The sequence below is a fragment of the Microcaecilia unicolor genome, chromosome 13 (assembly GCF_901765095.1).
Source record: "Microcaecilia unicolor chromosome 13, aMicUni1.1, whole genome shotgun sequence".
NCBI classification, from domain to species: Eukaryota; Metazoa; Chordata; class Amphibia; order Gymnophiona; family Siphonopidae; genus Microcaecilia; species Microcaecilia unicolor.
In genome coordinates this window covers 51,602,022-51,627,246 of record NC_044043.1, presented here as the reverse complement: position 1 = coordinate 51,627,246, position 25,225 = coordinate 51,602,022, and the positions used below count along the sequence as shown (strand labels likewise).

Sequence of the window (25,225 nt, the reverse complement as noted above, 5' to 3'; positions counted from 1 at the left end):
CTAAGCCGCGTAGGCGCCTACACGCACCCAACGCATGCTAAATTGGAGTTACCACTCGGTTACCACGTGGCCCTTGCGGTAATTTCAATTTTGGCGCGCGTCCACTACGCACATCTGAAAAATATTTTTTTTCTGGCGTGCGGCAGCTACGTGCGTCAAGTGTCATTTGACGTGTGTAGACCATTATCACCTGGTTACCATGTGAGACCTTACCGCTAGGTCAATGGCTTGCGGTAAGGTCTCAGACCCAAAATGGACACGTGGCAATTTTCAAGGAGCATTTTTTGCAGGTGCCCTAAAAAAAAGATGTATACAGCGCCATAGGTATATGGGATGCTGTTCCCAGATGGGATGTGCTGCTAGTTATTCTGATGATCCCCATAAAAATACAGAAAAATGCTATTGGTATTAATTGAGACTGTGTGATATAATAAATAAATCTGAGAGTGTCTGGGATTGGAAGAACGATTCATGGAAGTATATCCCCACACTAGTATTGAATGGTCTTTTTAAATTGATTGATCTAAAAAAAAAATTCAGCATGCACCCGAAACACGTGTCTACACTACCACAGGCCATTTTTTTCAGCACACCTTAGTAAAAGGACCCCTAAGGTTGCAAAGATAACTAGTTATGTGCTGGCTTTGAACCTGTTGCTTTTTCTGTGTTTATTTTTCTAAAACGAATGTTTATGCCACACACACTCGGAGCATAAATGCCCATTTCTCTTGTATTATAGAACAAGCTCTCCATCGGTAGATTCTGTTCTAAAATTCTGGTGAAACTTGAGACGCACGTCTCAGTTCCAACTTCTATGACCTGTCTAAAATGGGGTTGTAAATATATTGTGCTCTTCTTCCCTGGCTGAGATCCTAGAGGATTTCAATCAGTCGGTGTTTGACATTGTAGCAAATTGATCGGTATTGTTAGGATGGCCTGGACTCCTGCCTTTGAGAAAGCAAATTCCCCTGAAAGAAAGCATGCAACTTGTGTCAAAAGGTGACTACCGAGTTAAAAAATCAATCAAAGCAAATTTGATGGCCTGTATTTTAGATTTTGCTATGTCACGACTACTGGTATGTCTTAGATCTTACAGACCACAGAGAGATAGGTGTAGTGTGCCGTGTACAAGAAGCAGCTCTGTGCCACGTAAAATCAGTGGTGTTCAGTCTTACGGTGGGGGGGGGGGGGGACAGGGATGAAGCCCTCTTTTCCCTTCCTCCCCTTTTGGCAGTTTTGGTCATGAATCACCAAGAGAATGGGTCAGCTCAGAATAAAATGTTCCAGTTTTAACAGGTGTTATTCAGAGTGAAAGCAGGTTGACATATCCAGTGCAGAAGAAACCAGTATTGTCTACAATTCTGGAGACTGCATTTTCAAAAAGATATACCCAGGATGAAGCCAGCCCAGAGAGTGGCTACTAAAATGCAGTCGCGTAGCTACGTGGGGCTTGGGGCCCCCCAAATTTCCTCTAGGCCCCTGGTTTTGTTGGTGGGGTCCCCAACCCCCGCCAGCTGAAACGTTGTCCAGCACTGGTCTCCAGCGCCGCCACGTTGCCTGCCCTGCTCTTCCCCTCACGTCTGGCACGCTCCTTTTAGTGAAACTGAGCATGCTCAATTTCACTACAAGGAGCATGCAGGACGTGAGGGGAAGACAGAACACGGCAGGCAACGTGGTGGCACTGGAGAGGTATTTGCTGCGGCAGTGGGTGGGGAGCGGCAGGGCAGCGGTGATGGTGGTGGCAAGGCGGCAGACCAAAATGTGTCCCCCTCCCCCTCCACTCGGGCTCTGGCCCACTCCTGCGAGGCCTGGCTACGCCCCTGCTAAAATGGTCAGTGGTATTCATCATAAAGCATATCGGGACAGACTTAAAGATCTCAATATGTATGCTTGGAAGAAAAGAGAGAGAGGGGAGGTATGATAGAAATGTCTACATACCTAAGCCACATAACTGCACAGAAAGTGAGTCTCTTTCAGATGAAAGAAAAAGAAAGTTCTAGAACGAGGGGGCATAGGATGAAGGTGAAAGGGAACAGATTCAGGAGTAACCTGAGGAAATACTTCCTCACGGAAAGGGTGGAGAATTCGTGGAATGGCTTCCATGTGAAGGTAGTGGAGGCAGAAGCAGTATCTGAATTCAAGAAGGCTTGGGACAAGTACATAGGATCTCTAAGGCAGTTATAGGGAGAGTAGATGGAATGGATGGGCAGACTGGACAGGCCATACTGTCTTTATCTGCCTACATTTTTCTAAAGGTTAGAGTGAACACGCACACTTTGCTCTCACTCCAACCTGGCATTATCCAGATAGGACGTAATTCTTAAAAGGTCGTTGAAATTTAGGTGCTAAGATGCTGCACACTAAGCACAAATTCTATAGCAACAGTTAAGCGCATTATTGCCATTATAGGTTACTAGTGTAAGTCAACATCTACACACCAGCATTTAGGTGCAGTCACTGATACCATGTCAATGACTGATGTAAATGACCCTGACTAAATGTTGTAGTTGTGCACGCAACTGGCAGTATTCTAGAATCAAAGCACATAAGTGCTGGACAGGCCTCTGACCAGCCCAGGCCCCTCCCACATTCAAAAGTATTGCCATACTGGGAAAGACCAAAGGTCTATCAAGCCCAGCATCCTGTTTCCAACATTGGCCAATCCAGATCACATATACCTGGCAAGATCCCAAAAAAGTACAAAACGTTTTATACTGCTTATCCCAGAAATGGTGGATTTTCCCCAAGTCCATTTAATAACGGTCTATGGACTTTTCCTTTAGGAAGCCGTCCAAACCTTTTCTAAGCTCCGCTAAGCTAACCGCCTTTACCACATTCTCTGGCAATGAATTCCAGAGTTTAATTACACGTTGAGCGAAGAAAAAGTTTCTCCGATTCGTTTTAAATTTACTACATTGTAGCTTCATCGCATTCCCCCTAGTCCTAGTATTTTTGGAAAGCGTGAACAGACGCTTCACATCTACCCGTTCAACTCCACTCATTATTTTATAGACGTCTATCATATCTCCCCTCAGCCACCTTTTCTCCAAGCTGAAGAGCCCTAACCGCTTTAGCCTTTCCTCATAGGGAAGTCATCCCATCCCCTTTATCATTTTCGTCGCCCTTCTCTGCACCTTTTCTAATTCCACTATCTTTTTTAAGATATGGCGACCAGAATTGAACACAATATTCAAGTTGCTGTCGCACCATGGAGCGATACAAAGGCATTATCCTCATTTTTGTTTTCCTTTCCTTTCCTTTCCTTTCCTAATAATACCTAACATTTTGTTTGCTTTCTTAGCCGCAGCAGCACACTGAGCAGAAGGTTTCAATGTATCATCAACGACGACACCTTGCAGTTGTACTCTATAGATTTTCTGCACAAAGTTTCTAGAATAGTGCAACTTACGTTGCATGCACAAAGCTGGTCATATTCTGGATTTGTGCATGCAACTTAATTAGCTAACAAGCCAATCAGCGCCTAAAAGAAATTTCCAATGAAATCAACCAAAGTCTACATATCATGCACTCTTGGGCAGATGCCTTTCAGTTAAAACTCAATGCAGAAAAAACCCAATGCCTAATACTCACCTCCCAACACAACACGAGCAAATTTACCACCATCGACACCCCAAAACTAAATCTACCAATTTCGGAAACCCTGAAAATTCTTGGAGTCACCATTGACCGGCACCTAACACTTGAGAATCACGCGAAAATCACAACCAAAAAGATGTTCCACTCAATGTGGAAATTAAAAAGAGTAAAACCATAATTCCCAAGAACCATTTTCCGGAATTTGGTACAATCATTAGTACTCAGTCACCTAGATTACTGCAACTCACTCTAAGCTGGCTGCAAACAGCAAATACTAAAAAAAAACTCCAGACAGCCCAGAACACAGCAGCCAGGCTCATATTTGGAAAACCAAAATACGAAAGTGCAAAGCCCCTATGAGAGAAGCTACACTGGTTACCATTCAAAGAACGCATCACGTTCAAAGTATGTACCCTAGTACATAAAATCATCCACGGCGAGGCCCCAGCCTACATGTCTGACCTGATAGACCTGCCACCCAGGAATGCTAAAAGATCATCTTGCACATTCCTTAATCTTCATTTCCCCAACTGCAAAGGCCTAAAATATAAACTAATGCACGCATCAACCTTTTCCTATTTGAGCACGCAATTCTGGAACGCATTGCCACGTAACCTAAAAGCGACCTATGAACTGACCAACTTCCGCAAACTGCTGAAGACCCATCTCTTCGACAAGATATACCACAAAGACCAAAACATGTGAAATTCCCACACATATCTAGTAACGTTAAGAATGCCTTATATTATATTACTATCATGATTTCCATTACCATGAAACCAAAAACACTTCTGTAACATTAAATGTCAATTCTCCTATCATTTCCACTACCCATGATATATTGTAAGCCACATTGAGCTTGCAAAGAGGTGGGATAATGCGGGATACAAATGCAATAAATAAATAAATGCCACTTAAGCAATTATTGACACATTGGCATTAATTAGAATTTACGTGCACAACTGTATCATATTCTGTAAAGTAATGTGCATAAATTCTAAGGCGCATAGCTGGCAAGGGGGTGTGGCCATGGCCATCGAATGGATGGGTCATGGGCGTTTCTAAAAACTATGCACATTGTTATTGAATACACCCCTTCCACACAGAATTTAGGCATCAGCATTTTTTTTTAGGTATATTAAAAGCAAAAGCTGGCAAAAGAATCACTTGGACCGCTAGATGGCCGAGGGGTAAAGGGGGCACTCAGAGAAGGCAAAGCTATAGCAGAGAGATTAAATTAATTTTTTGCTTCAGTCTTCACCGAGGAAGATTTGAGAGAGATACCGGTGCCAGACATGCTATTCAAAGCTGAAGAGTCAGAGAAACTGAATGAAATCTTTATGAACCTGGAAGATGTAATGGCACAATTTGACAAACTGAAGAGTAGCAAATCACGTGACCAGGATGGTATTCATTCCAGAGTACTGATAGAATTGAAAAATGAACTTGCAGAATTATTGTTAGTAATAGGTAATTTATCTTTAAAATCAAGCATGGTACCGGAAGATTGGAGGGCGGCCAATTTAACACCGATTTTTAAAAAAGGTTCCAGAGGTGATTCGGGAAATTATAGACCGGTGAGCCTGATGTCGGTGCAGGGCAAAATGGTAGAGACTATTATGAAGAACAAAATTACAGAGCATGGATTAATGAGACAAAGCCAACATGGATTTAGTAAAGGGAAATCTTGCCTCACCAATCTGTTATATTTCTTTGAAGGGGTGAACAAAGATGTGGATAAAGGTGAGCAGGTCGATATTGTGTATCTGGATTTTCAAAAGGCATTTGACAAAGAACATAAGAACATAAGTATTGCCGTACTGGGACAGACCAAATAGGAGCCAACTTTTCAAAATAATTTGGGGTGCTAAACCCAATGGAAATGGTCCCTCCCTGGACATAGTCAAAGGGCTGCTTAATATTGGGGGTGCTCAAGCATCCAAAGCACCCACAGAGCCAGCTCCTATGGACTGAAGGTCCATCAAGCCCAGCATCCTGTTCCCAACAGTGGCTAATCCAGGTTACAAGTACTTGGCAAGATCCCAAACAGCACAATACATTTTGTGCTGCTGAAATAGGCAGTGGATTTTCCCTGTCCATTTTAATAATGGCTTATGGACTTTTATTGTAAGAAGCTCTCCAAACGTTTTTTAAATCCTGCTAAGCTAACTGCCTTTACCATATTCTCTGGCAACAAATTCCAGAGTTTAATTATATGTTGGGTGAAGAAATGTTTTCTCCAATTTGTTTTAAATTTGCTATTGTACTTTGTAGTTTCATTGAAAAGGAGGCAACGGCAGCGATCCCCATAGGCTGCCCTGACGCCGGTCCTGGCCCCTTCTCTTTACTGCGGCCTGCCTCCGAGGAAACAGGAAGTTATGTCAGAGGAGCAGGCCACAATAGAGAGAAGGGGTTGGGACTGGTAGCAGGGCAGGCCTATGGGAATCGCTTCTGCCACCACCGCCTTTTGAAAAACAAGAAAAGAAAATAAATTCAGGGAAGGGGGTTGGGGAAGAAAGAGCAGGAGGAATGCCATTTCAGAAGAGTGCCACCTGAGGACCCCGCTGAAGCTGAAACCTGGTGTAGATGCTGGCGCTCAACTCATGACATGTCAGCGCAGAAATGTCACTATTCTATAAAATCACACATAATATTTTGGAATGCTCCTGCCCTTCCCCTGGCTACACCCCCCTTTTGAGTTGCACACTAGGGGATTTAGGTGCCTGGTCTTATAGAATTGCCTGCAGACAGATGTGTGTGCACATCCCAATTATTGCTAATGACCTGCAGTATTTGTTAGCGTCAGTAAGTTGCTAATTAATGGCTCGTTAAACAATTTGTGCCGGCATCTTTGATCTGTGCTGAAATTTTGACACCCATATTTGAATGCCACATATGGAATCTCGGGGTAACTGGCTGAGATTCAAAGGCACTTATCCAGATAGCAGATGTGCACCCAGATAAGTGCCAGCAGTGGAACATTCGCTGCCACTGACGATTTCCTCTGAAGTCCCTTCGCTATGCAGGCAGTACTGGGGCAGTCTGTGGCCAGAGTTTACATAAGTACATAAGTATTGCCATACTGGGAAAGACCAAAGGTCCATCGAGCCCAGCATCCTGTTTCCAACAGTGGCCAATCCAGGTCACAAATACCCGGCAAGATCCCAAAAATGTACAAAACATTTTATACTGCTTATCCCAGAAATAGTGGATTTTCTCCAAGTCCATTTAATAACGGTCTATGGACTTTTCCTTTAGGAAGCTGTCCAAACCTTTTTTAAACTCCGGTAAGTTAACCGCATTTACAGCATTCTCTGGCAACAAATTCTAGAGTTTAATTACATGTTGAGTGAAAAAGCATTTTCTCCGATTCGTTTTAAATTTACTACATTGTAGCTTCATCGCATGCCCCCTAGTCCTAGTATTTTTGGAAAGCATGAACAGACACTTCACATCTACCCGTTCAACTCCACTCATTATTTTATAGACCTCTGTTATATCTCCCCTCAGCTTGGGTAGGGCCTGAAATTATCTGGTTAGTGGCAATATTTAGGGGTCCTTTTACAAAGCTGCAGTAATAAGTGGCCTTAGTGCATCTTTCCCGCGCTAAGGCTATTTTATTTTTAATTTATTTATTTATAGTTTTCACAGAAATACAAACATATCCAGTTTGCAAAGTAATACAGAGAAATATTTCAAAGAAAAAATAAATGCTACGTCTAGCATATATTAAACAAAGCAATCTTTTCACTTTTCCTTAGACCAGCAAAGGGTGGGGGGAGGGGACTAAACAAATTTAAGGAGAAATATAATCCAGAAGAAAAGAGAAATTGCTTCAAATTGGCACAGTCCTGTTTGTAGATTCTTCTTTAATTGCTGAATCAATTTTCTTATTCAGTTAGATGGAATTCTAGCATCCAGAAAAGACTTTAGTTGAGGTGGCTCAAAAAAAAACGTATTTAATGCCAGACATTCGAATTATGCACTTACAAGGATATACCAAAGTAAAGGTTGCTCCCAGTGTTCTCACTTTATCTCTTAATGCAAGGAATTGTTTTCGTCTTCGCTGTGTTGTTTTTGTAACATCGGGATAAACCCAAATTTTTTGTCCATAGAACAGTGTTGAAGAATATTTAAAGTAAAGTTTCATAATCAAGTTCAGATCCTGTTCAAAGACCATAGATACTGTAAGAGTCCGTCTAGATGTTATTTCTATCTTCGATTCCTCTAGTAATGCAGTTAAGTTTTGCATATCTACAACAGGGGATTCAAGTGTCTCTCCCGATATTTGAACATTAGGTAAATAATACACCTTGTTACAGGGAGGCATCTCCGCGGGAGTTAACTTCAGAATCTCTTGAAAATATTTCTTGAGAAAATCTCGAGGCGTCAAAGCGGGTGACATTGGAAAATTTAACATTCTAAGAGTGAGGCGTCGGTTGTAATTTTCTATCTGCTCTATTTTACGAACAGTAAAAAGTTTGTCTTTAACAAGGGCATCTACCGTTGTTTTAACTTTGGTAGTCTCTTCTTTAATAGCAGAAATTTGAATTAAAGATTCTCTTTTTATTTCGTCATAGGATTCTGACATTAGATTCAACTTACTTGTTAACAAAGAAACTTCTTTAGTGGATTTAGCCACCTCAATAGTCAGTCTCTGAAGCGCCGTCCATATAGCTGCCGTGGAGGGGCATAATTGAACAAAAACGTCTATCTCCATGGGCGTTTATCTCCGAGAACGGGTCCGTGAAGGGGCGGACCGAACCGTATTTTTGAAAAAAATAGACGTCCATGTTTTATTCGACAATTTATGAGCTGGGCGTTTTTGTTTTTCAGTGATAATGGAAAATGAAAGCGCCCAGCTCAAAAACGAATAAATCCAAGGCATTTGTTCGTGGGAGGGGCCAGGATTTGTAGTGCACTGGTCCCCCTCACATGCCAGGACACCAACCGGGCACCCTAGGGGGCACTTTTACAAAAACCAAAAAAAAGGTCAAAGAGCTCCCAGGTGCATAGCACCCTTCCCTTGTGTGTTGAGCCCCCCAAATCCCCCTCAAAACCCACTGCCCACAAGTCTACACCATTACTATAGCCCTAAGGGGTGAAGGGGGGCACCTACATGTGAGTACAGTGGGTTTGGGGGGGGTTGGACGACTAAGCATTGAGCAGCACAATTGTAACAGGTAGGGGGGGATGGGCCTGGGTCCACCTGCCTGAAGTCCACTGCACCCCCTAACAACTGCTCCAGGGACCTGCATACTGCTGCCAGGGAGGTGGGTATGACATTTGAGGGTGAAAATAAAAAGTTGTGAAACATCATTTTTTGTGGTGGGAGGGGGTTTAGTGACCACTGGGGGAGTCAGGGGAGGTCATCCCCGATTCCCTCTGGTGGTAATCTGGTCATTTAGGGCACTTTTTGGGGCCTTATTCATGAAAAAACAGGGTCCAGGAAAAGTGCCCTAAATTCTAGCTACAAACGCAAACTTTTTTTTCCATTATCGGAGAAAGGCGCCCATCTCTGTTCAGGTGATAATCACGCCCCAGTCCCGACTTCACCACGCCTCCGACACGCCCCGGTCAACTTTGTACGCTTCCGCGATGGAGTGCAGTTGAAAACGTCCAAGTTCGGCTTTCGATTATACCGCGTTATTCGTTTTTGGGAGATAAACGCCTATCTCCCGATTTAGGTCGCAATATAGGCGTTTTTTGTCTTTCGATTATAAGCTGGATAGTCACCTCCTGGGGCATTTCTTGCTCCAGAATATTCTCCACCGGTGAATCAGGGGAAGAACCGCCAGAAAGAGACAAGTCAGAAACTACATTGGTATCTGCTTGTGCTCTTGACTCCACTCTGGCTCCAGCGGGACAAGGAGGCGGTTTCAGCAACGGAGGCGAAAGCATGGTCTCTAAATCCCTGACTGACGTAGCTCCTTCTGCGCCGATCTCAGCGGGTGTCGCCAGTCCGGATTCAAATGGTAAGCTTCTCACAAAACGATCAAGTGTTTGCTGTATGGGGGATGACGTTAGTGCCACTGGCGGTTTCACTTTTGTAATCCCCTTTCTTTTAGTATGAGGCATATCGAAATCCGTGGAAATTCTTCGTGTTCACCAGCAAACAATTAGAGAGCGTCTGTCAGCTCAGCTAGGACGCCATCTTGCTCCTCCCCCTTGCTACGGCTGTTTTTACTGCAGCTATTAAAAAGCCTGATTTTGGATTTATTTCATTAACAGTTGTGTACTAATGTAGTCATTAGCGTATGACATCACCATAAATTACATCAAGCATAGTGATCTATTAGTATCCACTTGTATCCCTGCCAATGTCGTAGCCAGTGCAGGAATATCCTAAAATACCTAAAAAAAATGTCTTACTTTTAAATACAATTTTTTAATATACTGGTAAGGTAGGAAAAAGCTTCAGCTGTTTGTGGCTCCCTACCATTCAATCATTGGCTTAAAAAAAACCTCTCCCTTTAAAAACATTTTTTTAACATAACCACTCTAAAGAAGCTTTCAAAGAATATTCCAGCACAAGCAAACTGTACATCTTCATCACTAAATCAAAGATACAATTTATAAAGGCTTCCACTTATCTTACAAGGTTTCATATCTCCATAAACTGTGCAGCATTAATAATGTTCATCACAACTTGCTCACTGCAGTCCTCAAAATTTCTCTGAATTTCTCTGATGTGGTCTGTGTTTCGTGGTCCTGCCACTCCTACCCTAGCTAAGATCATTTTCAAGCACCATTCTGACCTCACATGCAATTTTCTTTAAATTATTCTCCTTATTTTCTTACTCCTGTTACTCTATTTTATTTTATTTTATTTATTTATTTGTCGCATTTGTATCCCACATTTTCCCCACCAATTTGCAGGCTCAATGTGGCTTACATTTGCCGTAGTGGCGGTTGCCATTTCCGGTTAACAGAATTACAAATGCGTACATATATGGTAAAGAATAATACATTATAGTATTGCATATAGGTTCCTGAGTGATAAATTAGATTGTAACATATGTTAGGTCATCAATTATAGAAAGATCGTTTTCAACATGAGGTGAGAATTCTTATGGGTTGCAATAATCTTGGTTGTTAGTTCTTATTTTAAATTGTTTTTTCTTTGTCTTTGTCCTGTTATTTTGGACGAAGATGTATATCTAATCTATCTATATGTTCCATCTTTGCTTATACCCTATACTGTCTATTAAAATGTTTTATTGTGTAATGTGTTGACATTATAATGTATCATACTATGCCATAACTTGTATTGTTATTTGAATATTTATACTGCTGTAATTGTCTATTGCTTATGTTTGACTTATTCTTGCTGTCCACCGCTTTGAGTGAATTCCTTCAAAAAGACGATAAATAAATCCTAATAAATAAAATAAAACAAATAAATAAATGGTGTGTCAGGGAGTCTCTTCCTTCTACCGTGCAGATTACTTTCTCGTATGTGACCATTCATTAATGGTAAGGGCTCCCGCATTATCCATGCGCTAACCAGTTTACGTGCAGTAATGTAGATGCACTAACTGGTTAGTGCAGGAATGCTCACTCTCCGCCCCTGACACACCACTTCAAAAAAATACAAAATGATTGTGTGGTTAGCACCACAAATGCAAAAATGAATGCATGAAGCTTTGGCACATTTCACATTAGTCCATTTTTGCTTCATTAGGTGCGCATTAGCGCCTAAGGCAGCTTAAGTAAAAGGACCCCTTAGAATGCTAACCAGATAACTAACCTAGGGCGTCTTTTACTAAGGCGCGCTCATGTTTTTAGCATGCGCTAAAATTGTGGGCTCGCTAAATGTTAGAGACGCCCATAGGAATGCATGGGCGTCTCTAACGTATAGCGCACTCACAAGTTTAGCGTAAAAAGCCCTCCTAATAAAGGGGCCTTTTACTACACTGCGGTATAAAGGGCCCTGCGCTGACCTCGGCGCATGGATTTGCCATGCACCGAAGCCCCTTTTGCTGCAGCAGGATTTTTGTGAGAAATGGCTGTGCGGTAGGTTCATACTTGCCACTTAATTCGAATTTTAATTATTATTATGTTTTTAATTATTATACAACTGTTTGTTTTGTAGCCCCTGATGCAGCCCAGTTGGGCGAAACACGGCCTGTGTCGGGCTTTCTAATTTCATTTTCATCAATTTCTATTAAATACTGTTTTTCCATATATGCATCTGCCCTTTTCGCCTCCTATTTAGGAGAGGTAGAGGCTCATGCACTAACCTGGCGGTGACCAGGCAACGATTACCACCGGGTAAGCCCCAGTGAAAAAAAATGTAAAAATATTTTCTGGCATGCCAGAAATGGCACCCGGTGGGGGGCAGCACAACCACTGGGTTCCCACGGTGAGCCAGAGGTAGTGCCAGATTGGCACTCCGACAAAATGTAAAAGATAGGACGGCAAAAATTCAATCCTACCTTAATCCAGTTAGCAATCTGAATACTGCTGCTAACTCAATAGTACCACTGCCACTGGTCAGTTCTGAATATCCAGTATTTTATTTTTTATATTCTGTAGTGACTGAGGTTTTTAAAAATGCTGATCGACACAGGCTTAATATCATCCCCTGTCATTCAAGTATCGTGTTCTTTCAGAAATATCAAACCATCAAAATGTGTTTGAACATGAGTCGTCATCTTCAAATATATGTTAATTTGTAAAAACCGGTGTGCCCTTCTGCAGTTAATTACATTTTGGATTAAATGTTAATTGAATCTAGGCTTAGCAGCTAGCATAGTATCCCTATCACAGTCATGGTTTTATATCTAACTATTTGCTAAGGTTAATGGGGCTTTCCTTTCCAATTAAAATTAGAGAGTGTCTGCTCGCTGAAGCTACTGGCACGCGTGGTGTCCTGGACACAGAATTTGAGGCTAGCGTTCTTCAGATTCCCAAGTGCAGAGGGTGTAATTTGTCAACAAATGGCTTTCTTCTGTGGGCCTGCAGTATGGAATTGGACATAAGGAAAGGCTCTTCAGTCTGACAGCAAGAGGCGCACAGTGCTCTAATTATAACACCTTTTTTTCTCTCTCTATTTCTTAAGGGCCTGAAGCCAATGGACCACAACGGCCTTGCTGATCCATATGTCAAATTGCACTTACTCCCAGGAGCTAGTAAGGTGAGTTGTCACCTAATTCCTTACTGTACTGTCTCTCTTCACCTTCTCAGCTCAATCTAGCCGCTGATATGTATTTATTTCTTTGAATTTTTTCTTTAGATTTCTGCTAGTGTGATTAAACCAAATTGAGTTTTGTGCCAAATGAAATTCTGCTAAGGCAGTTACTGAAGAAATTCTTGAAATGGCAGGGCCCTAGAAAAACCTTTTTTTAAAAACCGAACACATTGATCAATTCGGGGGAAATTTTGCAGAGGGCCACTTTGTAAGGATGGAAGGCCAAATAGGCACTATTTTAAGCCTATTTTATAGAGACAAATGGGCGCAATATTCAGCCCACAGCGTCCAATGGTACTGACCACTGCAGGCAGAATTAACCCTGCTTATTCAATGCTGGGCTATGTCTGGGCTCTATGTGCAGTCAGTTGGAAGTTAACAGCCATTTTACTGTCCTAACTATTGGGCCCTTTTACAAAGCTTACCACACAATAATCTGGAGCTACCACTGGCCCAACACAGGTGCTGGTGGTAGTTCCAGCCCTGGCTTGCCCGTTTCTCATACTAGGGAAAATTGACCCGTATTTCTTAGCATGGCGCTACCCGGTTATTGCTAGGATAGCGTGGGAGCCCTTGCTGCCACCTGATTGGGTGGTGGTAACAGGGCAGCCGAGAGGGGTGGACAGGGGGGACAAAATTCCAAAAGCCCGGGCCTCCGAGGGGGGGCCCGGCGCCGCCACAGTCTGGCCCGCCCGCCCTCCGTCAGTCCCTGGCATTGAATTTAAGCGCCTCGGCCTCACCTTCGAAAGCACAGCAAGCAGCGGCAGACCACTCCTTCCTTCCGTGTCCCGCCCTTGCCTGACGTAACTTCCGTCAGGGCGGGACACAGAAGGAAGGAGTGATCTGCCGCTGCTTGCTGGCGCTTTTGAAGGTGAGGCGCTTAAGGTCAGTGCAGAGGGCCCGGGGGTGGAGGGGGGCCCGGCGACCTCGGGTGGAGGAGGGGGCCCCGGGGGCGGCCTTTTCCCGGGCCTGGCCCAGTCTCTCGGCGGCCCTGGGTGGTAAGTGCTTCCACTCGTATGGCCACGCAGTAAGAGCAGTTTTATCATATGGCTATTTTCAGTCTTTTTTACCCACTGTGATAAAAAGGGCTGTGGTTTGGGGCAAAAACGGTCCCTGCCACTAGTGCAGGGCCCTTTTTACTGCATCTTGGTAAAAGAGACCCCTTTATTGCTTAACTTAGCCAGTTAATGGACTGAATATTGCTGCTAATTGGTTAAGTACTGGTGCTAAGATTCCATTATAGAATGCTAGCAGAAGTCAGCATTGGCGCAGCCCTTGTACTCCATGGCAATGGCAGGCATAAGTTGGCACACTTACCAGTGAATCTGAAAATCTCTCAAAAAACTGTTCTTTAAATATACCATGCGCAGGTACACTGAGAGAGAAAAACACTCAAGACTCACGAATAGTGGAGAAAAAAGGCCTCAGTTGAGCTACCTAGCCAACCCAAGTTGTAAGGCATAGGCATGGCTCACCATAACAGGTCTAAAAAAACTCCACTCAAAAAGAGTAACAAACGCATGCATATATCCACAAGAAATCAAAAACTTAGTCACTAATTTAACCCAATCATAACATGTTGGCAGCTTAATATTAATCCACATCTTCTTATCCAGTGGTCATGACATGGGATTGCTACCTTTGATGTAGCTTCGGCGAAACGGGGAATCCCTGTTGGGTATATTGGACCCCTGGACATGCTAGTTAGCTCTACAGTGGATAAGATGATAAGTGGATTAATATTAAGCTACCAACATGTTATGATTGGGTTAAATTAATGACAAATTTTTTTATTTCTTGTGGCTATATTCAAGTATGTGCAAACTGGCCAGAAACAGCTCCTAACTGGTTAAATTGCTTGTTTGAAGCTAACCACATCTCAAAAAGATATAGCGGAATTAGAAAAGCTACACAGAAGGGTGATGCAAATGTTAAATGGGATGGGACGACTTCTCTGTGAGGAAAGGCTAAAGTGGCTAGGGCTGTTCAGCTTGGAGAAGAGAAGGTTGAGGGGAGACATGATAAAAGCCTATAAAATATTGAGTGGAGTGGAATGGGTAGATGTGAATTGCTTGTAGACTAGGACTAGGGGACACGCAAAGAAGCTACTAGCTAGTAAATTTAAAACAAACCGGAGAAAATATTTTCTCACTCAACGTGTAATTAAACTCTGGAATTTTGTTGCCAGAGAATGTGGTAAAAGCAGTTAGCTTAACAGGGTTTAAAAAAGGTTTGGATAATTTCCTAAAAGAAAAGTCCATAATCCATCATTAAGATGGACTTGGTAAAATCCACTGCATATTTCTAGGATAAGTAGCATAAAATCTGTTTTACTGATGTACCTTCGTTCTGTCTCAGTATGGCAATGCATATTTTCTTATGTTCTTAACCAGTCATAGTCTGTGGCACTTAACTGGTTAGTGCCACTGAAAATGTCCAGTTAGCTCCTGTCTCAAAACTGGCTATTTTGAGGGTGTTCCAGGGGCAGAGTCAGCACTTAGATGGTTAAGTACTGATATTTAGCACTTAAATGACCAAAGTAACCACATAAATAGGACCGCATAAAGTCAGTCCTATCTTTTTGCAGTGCCCCATAGACTGTTAAGTGCTGAATATCACATTAACCAGCTATGATTTAGCCATCTCCACAAACCCAGAAATTCAATGCCGAAGCTGGGACATGGCCCAGCATTGAATTTCCTGGCATAACACCAGCAGTACTCAGCAAAACACTGAGCACCACCAGCAGAATATCAACCCCAAAGTGTCTTTATAAAATAGCCCCATAATAAGAACCTACTTGCACTTCCTTTCTAGGTGACGTGATATGAAATTACACCTTTTCAGAGTAAAGTTTATCAGAATAGCATTTTGGAGAGGGTCAGACTACAAATGACACAAACAGCAAAAAAACAGCACCAAAAGCCTTCAAAATAGAGGCAGCTCTTTAATTCATGGACCTGACACGGGCTGTGTTTCGGTGCTGAGCACCTGTGTCAGGAGTCATTTACAAAGGTTAAATACCAATCACAATAAACCTAGCCTCAATGTTGTAGCTGATACAGCATCCAAAGATATTATGCTTTGTGATATTCTGTGTCAGCATTATTTGTGGAAATGGTTTGCTGCCATTTGCACAGATAACGCCAACTCAGAATATCACCCTGAGGCAGGATTTATTGCAATTGCTATTTAACCTTTGTAAACAATACCTGACGCAGGTGCTGTGAGCCAAAACACAGCCCATTTCGGGTCTGTGAATTAAAGACTGGTCCCTATTTTGAAGGCTCTTGGTGCTGGTTTTTGCGTCAGAGTAACATTTTGAACATCCTGGGCTCCGTGGTGCTGAAGGACAGCTCCTTTCCTCCTACCTCCAGGGCAAACCTCAATGATTAAAAAAAAACCATGATTAACAGCAGAGAAAAACCAAATGCTATTCTTCACTCTGCCTTTCTAGTTCACATGTATACATTAGAGTTCTAAGAAAATGAGATCTTCCCAAATGTATCAAGAAGTCAATTTAACTGACAAAGTGGTTTAATTTAAATAATCTATGGACAAAGCACGAAAATGCCCCTTTTCTGATTTTGTACTAGAGGTTTTGTGCACAGAATTGTTTAGATAATAAGACAGAGTTAATTGGAGTGAATTCATGGCTTGTGGATAGAGAGCATTTCTGCAGCAGGGTTGGCTTTCCTATTCTGCATTTCAAGTTTCAGAAAGGCTGGTAAATCAGGTTTGTAATCTGGTGCTTTTATCGCCTTTTCATTAAAACTGATGATTTTTTTTTGACTAGGATGAACAGCAGATGGAAATTTCAGCCTTTCATATTTCATGTTGTATTATGTGTGGGGACTGAGCACTTCAAAGCTCCAGATTCAAAATTTCTAACAAGCATGCCCCACAACAAATTGCATTCAGAGAATCGCACTGATTAAAAAACTGTTCTGGTTTGAGTTATCTGCTGGTTTTGCTCTTGAATTTATTTACATTTTGAGTTTTATTTGGAAGTGCCAGTAGTTGCCTGATAGAGGTTTTCTGTTTGTTTGTTTTTTACTTCTTTGAAACGTCTGTTAGTTCTGCTGTATTTTTAGGCTCTTACCTTTACCTGTATTTATTACATTCAGCTGGAAAATCTTGTCTAGATTATAAATCTCATCTAGCTTATAAATATCCACCATTTTTATGGTATTTGTGAAGGGGAGAAGGCAGGAGTAGTTCTACAAAGTTGCTCCTCTTGAGGGTAATTACTTGAAGCATTTTTTTCAAGTTTCAGGTTTTATTACTGTTTGATATCCTGCCCATAAGAGGGACTTTTACAGCAGTTTACAAAAATATAGTAGAGAGGGAAAGGAAGAGGAAAGAGGAATCAGAACTACAATTGTCAACAGGATAGGGAGGAAAGCTAAAGATATTGTAGGTCAGGCAACCATGATGTGGGTCCAAGATCATCCATCAGGGAAGGCATCTTTAAATAGGAAGGTTTTTAAGCCAGATTTACATTTTTCTAGGGATCATTCAAGACAAAGGTATGATGAGAGGGCATTCCGTAAGGATGGACCAATCACACTAAAATGTTTAGTTCTGACAAAGTCATAACACATATGACAGAAAGCTAGGACGATTAAAGTATTAGGTTGGGAGGAACAGAGGGTTCTGGATGGCATGAGTATTTTGTAACATACATGTGGTCACATGTAGAGTATATGTATACATTTACACCCGCTTTGGAGCCTTTACATATTAGTGGGGCTGGATCTGGGAACCTATTTTGTCAAGGCACATAGGTTCCTGTGTTGCCTTTCCTTTATGGACCTCATTTAAGTGACCTATTTTAAAATCATACCCACTGTCTGCAGGCAAACTTATTTTCTGCATAAGCTTATCCACATTTTGAGAGGTTTTCTGGGGTCAGAATTAGGGAGGAGTTTGCAGTTACATACAAACGTTTGGATTTTCAAATCTATGGACATATTTATTTTCCTCCAAATCAGTTTCTGTACAATTTTGTATGTTTTCCTGTTGACAATTTTCAAAGTGAGAGTATACATGTACCTTCAATTTGAAAATCCAGTGAAGCCCACACAGTAAAACGTGCATGTGCAATTTTTCACCCAGGTGGATAATTATAAAGTCACCCCCCACAGCACATGGTTGCACTGCATGCACAAAATGAAGCATCTTGCTTTATAACTAAACAGCTCATGCTTTCCCATGATAGAGAAGTTGCAGAAGATCTTGTCTAGCTGTTGACACTTCTGCGCCGCTGGTTCTGTAACTTTACACAAGAGACAGATCTAAATCAAAAGTAGAGCTGGAGAATGTTTGAAATTCCACAGAGTCAGAATCCTACAGCTCATTAAAAAGACAAATGACTTTGAGCAGCCTCTGTAAACTTGTTCTTTGCTGAAGTTGTGATTATGAGCTGCCTTGGTAGGCTGAGTAATATGTATATTATTCTTGAGTTTCCTAATCTTGTCAGGCTGAGAACTGCCACGTGCTGCTGGTACAACAGACCCTTTGAGTACGATAGGAACTGAAGGGACCCATCAACACTGTTCCTTCTAAGCTGAGCAGGAGTCCGCCACCTACAGTCCTACCAGTGGGGGGCAATGTTTCGCTATCACATTTCCAGTAGTGAAGGACAGGCAGGCTCTGCAGGACTCCAAGGAATCTTTCTGTCCCTAATGACTGAAAATACAGTATTGATGCTTCACCCCCACTAGCAGCAATGCAGTTGAAGGACTTCCACTCAGCTTAGAGGGAACAGTTCTCATCAGTACGGATACAGTGTAGCAAGTTTGACCAAAGTGGGGTGATATCATCTGATACCCAGCGTTCTGTTCGCTTTCCTGGCCGAGGCAGCACACTGAGCAGAGGGTTTCAGTGTGTTGTCGACGCCGCCACCCAGATCCCTTTCTTGGTCCGTGGCTCCTGGCATGGAGTCTTGCATGACGTGGCTATAAAAAGAACCCGAATTGTGGCTGCGTCATGCAGGGTTCTGTGTTGGGAGTTGCGGGCTGGGAGGGGGGTCTGGGTGTCATCATCGATGGTGCACTGGGGCCTTCTGCTCAGTGTGCTTCTGCTGCGGCTGGGAGAGCGAATAGAGTGTTGGGTATCATTAGGAAAGGTATGGAAAACAGGTTTGAGGATGTTATAATGCCCTTATATCGCTCCATGGTGTGACCGCACCTTGAGTACTGTGTTCAATTCTGGTCGCCACATCTCAAGAAAGATATAGTAGAATTGGAAAAGGTGCGGGGATGGGACGACTTTCCTATGGAGAAAGACTAAGGAGGCTAGGGCTTTTCAGCTTGGAGAAGAGACGGCTGAGGGGAGACATGATAGAGGTATATAAAATAATGAGTGGAGTGGAACAGGTGGATGTGAAGCGTCTGTTCACACTTTCCAAAAATACTTGGACTAGGGGGCATGTGATGAAACTACAGTGTAGTAAATTTAAAAATCGGAGAAAAAACTTTTTCTTCACCCAATGTATAATTAAACTCTGGAATTCATTGCCGGAAAAAGTGGTGAAGGCAGTTAGCTTAGCAGAGTTTAAAAAGGGGTTGGACGGTTTCCTAAAGGACAAGTCCATAAACCGCTACTAAATAGACTTGGGAAAAATCCACAATTCCAGGAATAACATGTATAGAATGTTTGTACGTTTGGGAAGCTTGCCAGGTGCCCTTGGCCTGGATTGGCCACTGTCGTGGACAGGATGCTGGGCTCGATGGACCCTTGGTATTTTCCCATTCCCAGTGTGGCATTACTTACTTACTTAACACACTTCTGACAAGCATATAAGCTATTGCAAAAACTAAAGGGTTGTGGCAAGAACAGCTTAGGAAGACATGCTACAGAAATTCGTTGATTCATCATTTGACCTGTCCAGCACTCTCATTTCAATTGCCTTCTTATTGTATGAGAAACAGAATGAGGAAAATATTGTGTAGGATTTGTATCGGGAAAAAAAACAAAACGCTACTCGTAGGTTTGTTTTGATTATTGCTTAAGCAAAAATGACACATGGATTTGCACCTGCTTTCTCTGTGCTTATCTTTATGGCACAAAGCAACGCGCACGGTTCTGAATATTCAGGCTACAAATGGTGATTAGTCTCCCATCCTCTCCCTGCCCCTGGAACCACCTCTGCAATTTTTAAAGACCATATTTCTGCAGGTAAAATGCTTGTTCACCTGTGGAAAGATCTTTGACCATTATCCTCAATGTATGCAACTACATTTTTTAATGTGTGTATGAGGGAAAGATATGTATCTACTGGAAACTTATAGGAAGAAACCGATATTGTATTATGGCTTCAGATGATCTGTGTAGTTTTGTGGGAGACTTTGTAGCACTCCGAGAGTATCCAAGAGACAGCCTACAGAATAAGGGAGACTGGGTGTCCAAATAGCAGATGAAATTTGATGTGGACAAATGCAAAGTGATGCACATTGGGAAGAATAATCCAAATCATAGTTACCTGATGCTAGGATCCACCTTGGGGGTCAGCACTCAAGAAAAAGATCTAGGTGTCGTTGTTGATAATACACTGAAATCTTCTGCCCAGTGTACAGTACCGGCCAAAAAAGCAAACAGGATGCTTGGAATTATTAGGAAAGAGCAGGCGAATAAGACCAAGAATACTATAATGCCTCTGTATCACTCCATGGTGCGACCTTGAGTATTGTGTTCAATTTTTGTCGCCATATCTCAAAAAAGATATAGCGGAATAAGAAAAGGATCAAAAAAGAGCAACCAAAATGGTAAAGGGGGTGGAACTCCTCTCATATGAGGAAAGGCTAAAGAGTTTAGGGCTCTTCAACTTGGAAAAGAGATGGCTGAGGGGGATATGATTGAGGTCTATAAAATCCTGAATGGTGCAGAACGAGTAGAAGTGAACTCCACTGCAACTGTCCCCGACACCTTCAAGCATGCTGTAGTCATGCCACTTCTCAAAAAACCATCACTAGACCCTACCTGTCCCTCCAACTACCGCCCCATCTCCCTCCTACCCTTCCTCTCCAAGACACTTGAGCGCGCAGTCCACAGCCGCTGCCTTGATTTTCTCTCCTCTCATGCCATCCTCGATCCGCTTCAATCCGGTTTTCACCCTCTTCAATCGACAGAAACAGCACTCTCTAAAGTCTGTAATGACCTGTTCCTTGCTAAATCCAGAGGCCACTACTCCATCCTCATCCTCCTGGATCTATCCGCCGCTTTTGACACTGTCAATCATGACTTACTTCTTGCCACACTGTCCTCATTTGGGTTCCAGGGCTCTGTCCTCTCCTGGTTCTCCTCCTATCTCTCCCACCGCACCTTCAAAGTTCACTCTCATGGATCTTCCTCCACCCCCATCCCCTTATCTGTTGGTGTTCCCCAGGGATCGGTCCTTGGACCCCTTCTCTTCTCAATCTACACCTCTTCCCTGGGCTCCCTGATCTCATCTCATGGTTTCCAGTATCATTTCTATGCTGATGACACCCAACTGTATCTCTCCACACCAGACATCACCGCGGAGACTCAGGCAAAGGTATCGGCCTGCTTATCCGACATTGCTGCCTGGATGTCCAACCGCCACCTGAAACTGAACATGTCCAAGACCGAGCTTATCGTCTTTCCACCAAAACCCACTTCTCCTCTTCCTCCACTTTCTATCTCAGTTGATAACACCCTCATCCTCCCCGTCTCATCTGCCCGCAACCTCGGAGTCATCTTTGACTCCTCTCTCTCCTTCTCTGCGCGTATCCAGCAGATAGCCAAGACCTGTCGCTTCTTCCTCTTTAACATCAGTAAAATTCGCCCTTTCCTCTCTGAACACACCACCCGAACTCTCGTCCACGCTCTCATTACCTCTCGCCTGGACTACTGCAACTTACTCCTCACCGGCCTCCCACTTAGCCATCTATCCCCCCTTCAATCTGTTCAGAACTCTGCTGCACGTCTCATATTCTGCCTGAACCGATATACTCATATCACCCCTCTCCTCAGGTCACTTCACTGGCTTCCGATCAGATACCGCATTCAATTCAAGCTTCTCCTTCTTACCTACAAATGCACTCAGTCTGCTGCCCCTCACTATCTTTCTACCCTCATCTCCCCTTACGTTCCCGCCCGTAACCTCCGTTCACAGGATAAATCCCTCCTCTCAGTACCCTTCTCCACCACCGCCAACTCCAGGCTCTGCTCATTCTGCCTCGCCTCACCCTATGCTTGGAACAACCTTCCTGAACCCTTACGCCAAGCCCCCTCCCTGCCCGTCTTCAAGTCTTTGCTTAAAGCCCACCTCTTCAATGCTGCGTTCGGCACCTAACCCTTACCGTTCAGTGAATCCAGACTGCCCCAATTTGACTGCCCCTATCGGACCGACCGTTCACTTGTCTATTAGATTGTAAGCTCTTTGAGCAGGGACTGTCTCTCTTTGTTAAATTGTACAGCGCTGCGTAACCCTAGTAGCGCTCTAGAAATGTTAAGTAGTAGTAGTAGTGATTTTTCACTCTTTCAAAAAGTACAAAGACCAGGGAACACTCAATGAAGTTACATGGAAATACTTTTAAAACAAATAGGAGGAAATATTTTTTTTTCACTCAAAGAATAATTAAGCTCTTGAATTCATTGCTGGAGAATGTGGTAATAGTGATTAGCATAGCTGGGTTTAAAAACATTTTGCTCAAGTTCATGGAGGAAAGGTCTGTTGTCCGCTATTGATATAGATATGGGAGAAACCACTGCTTGCCCTGGGATTGGTAGCATGGAATGTTGCTACTATTTGGGTTTCTTCCAGATACTTGGTGACCTGGATTGACCACTGTTGGAAACAGGATACTGGGCTAGATAGACCATTGGTCTGACCCAATATGGTTATTCTTTTGTTCTTATGAGACTGAGAGAAAGTAGAAGTATGTCAACAGAGAACAGCATTGAGCCTGCCATGAGTGGGAAAGTGCGGGGTACAAATGTAAAAAAATAAATAAATAAATACTTGGTTAGGGCAGAACTCATGCAGTGTAAGAGATAGGAGGTGCCAGGCACACTGGTCTCTAAGGATTTCATTAAACTAGCTTAGTTTAGCCACAGTGGCAACTGGAACAGGAGAATATGCACGAAATCATTTGAATTCAAGTTTTGCAGTCATGCAAGAGCCAAAAGAGAGTTATTGTCAAGTCCACCATGTACATCCATTCTAATATATATTTTTGTTTGCTTCCATATATGGGATCATCTCTGGAAAAAGATGACTAGCATTGCAGATCCAAAGTGTTGAGAATGGATGATTTTTATGTCTGAAAAAGTTACATGTTTGAACATCTGCAACTTTTTTATTTTTTCACATGAAAGGATGGACTTTGTACTTTGTAACCCAAATTGCTGTAATAAAATTTCTTAAAACCTCATTTTTTGTTTCTGGAGATTTTAATCATGTTTTCCCAGACACGGTCACATACAGAGGGTGCAGGGCAATCCTGGCCACTCAACATTTCATGGGGCAGGGACTCCCAGTGATTTAGCTTCTGGTTGTAGATCTTAACTGATAAATATTGATAAAATATTGCTGATGCAAGATAATTTACAGGATAAAGACTGAAAAAACATTTCTCACTCCTCTGACTTCTCTTGCATCCACTCAGTTTTTGTGCCTTTTCCTGCACTAACGACTCCTAAGTGACACAAATAAACATATGTGATTTCTCCAGAAAAGGTGCTAAAAAAAATAGCTGTGGACCAAAAACACCAATAAACATGATTTTTGTGGCCCCAAAGAACTCCTTACTAGCTTGACAATCAACACCTAAATTTACGATTAAAAGGCCTGTTTATAAAATAGGCAAAGACACACACTTCAGCCGCTCCCAAGCAAGTGTAAATTTATATGGCTGCATTTTAGCTACAGTCATGGAGCTTTTGTGAGGCTATTATGTGCCTTTATAAAATAGCCTCAAATCTAGTGTTTATTTTGCCTCCCAATGTAGGTAAACCTGTTATAAAATTACCCTCTATGAGGGCAGTTCTATAACAGGGCATGTAGTAGGGGCTTACTCTATGGAAGAATTTAGGTGCCATTTTTCTTTATAGCAGTGTTTTCCCAAGACAGTCCTGGAGTACCCCTTGCCAGTCAGGATTTCAGGATATCCACAATGAATATTCATGAGAGAGATTTGCATACAATGGGGGTGGTGTATGCAAATCAATTTCATGCATATTCATTGTGGATATCCTGAAAACCTGACTGACATGGGGATACTCCAGGAGCGACTTGGGAAACACTGCTTTATAGAATACTAACCTAAGCTTGTGCATACATGTAAATGCCAAAGAAACATGCACATCTCTTCTTGCAAATACAGCCGTAATCAGTGTGTAAATGTCACGCCTTCATTTATAGAATTACTCCCTATATGGTGGCCAGATTTACCAGCCCAAACTTGTGTGTGTGCTCGAGGTGCATGGGCAAATTAATTGAATAACAAGCTCTGAAACATCAATAATGGGGTGCTAACAACCAATTATTGATGTTAGTTGGCACCCATTAAAATTTGCGCACACATCTGGCAGTGCATTGTTCTATAAGGCAGGGCACCCTACTCCCATAGCATCTTTCTCAAAAGCGGATGTGGCCATGGCAGGGGCGTTCCAAATAGTTACACGTGTAGTTATGGAATACTGGGTCAGCACGCCCAACTTGGGTGCCAGCATTCACACCAGGTTTCAGCAGGTGTAAGTCTGCCTCCTAAAGTTAGGATACTGAAATCGGCGCTAAGGGGGGGGGGGGGGGGGGTTCTATATATGGCACCTAAACAATCCGCGCAGAAAACATTTTCACCCAAGTGTATTCTGCAAATAGCGCCTATAGGCGCTGTATATAGAATATGCTTAGTTGATATCCCAGCACCTATAACTAAGTGCATCCATTTACACCAATGAAAATGGAGTGGAGGAGTGGCCTAGTGGTTAGAGCACTGGCTTGCAATACAGAGGTAGCCAGTTCAAATCCCACTGCTGCTCCTTGTGATCTTGGGCAAGTCACTTAACCTTCCATTGCCTCAGGTACAAACTTAGATTGTGAGCCCTCCTGGGACAGAGAAATATCCAGAGTACCTGAATGTAACTCACCTTGAGCTACTACTGAAAAAGGTGTGAGCAAATTCTAAATAAATAAACAAATAAATGGCATAACTCCCTGGCACATAGATTTAGGCACACTGGGCCATATTCTATAACTACGTGTGTAAATTGTGGAGCATCCTTGATACACCCATTTTCCCAGCCATAAGCATGCCTCTTTTTGTCTGTGTGCATTAGAGCTGCATTAGAGAATACTCTTAGCAAGTTGTGTGTGTAAATTCTAATTATTGCCAATTAGTGTTCATTATTGCTTGTTAATTGCTGTTATCAATGCTGGTTGGCTTGTTAAACCAATTAAGTTACGTG

General features: G+C 42.6%; 1 protein-coding gene across 1 annotated transcript in view; it reads left to right on the top strand.

The window, feature by feature from the left end:
- The window catches only part of DOC2B (double C2 domain beta), a 345,932-nt gene that overhangs the window by 158,292 nt on the left and 162,415 nt on the right, over positions 1–25,225 (top strand). The window contains exon 3 of the mRNA XM_030222362.1: positions 12,662–12,736. Within this exon, the coding sequence (XP_030078222.1) occupies positions 12,662–12,736 (75 nt within the window). The remainder of the gene's footprint in view (positions 1–12,661; positions 12,737–25,225) is intronic.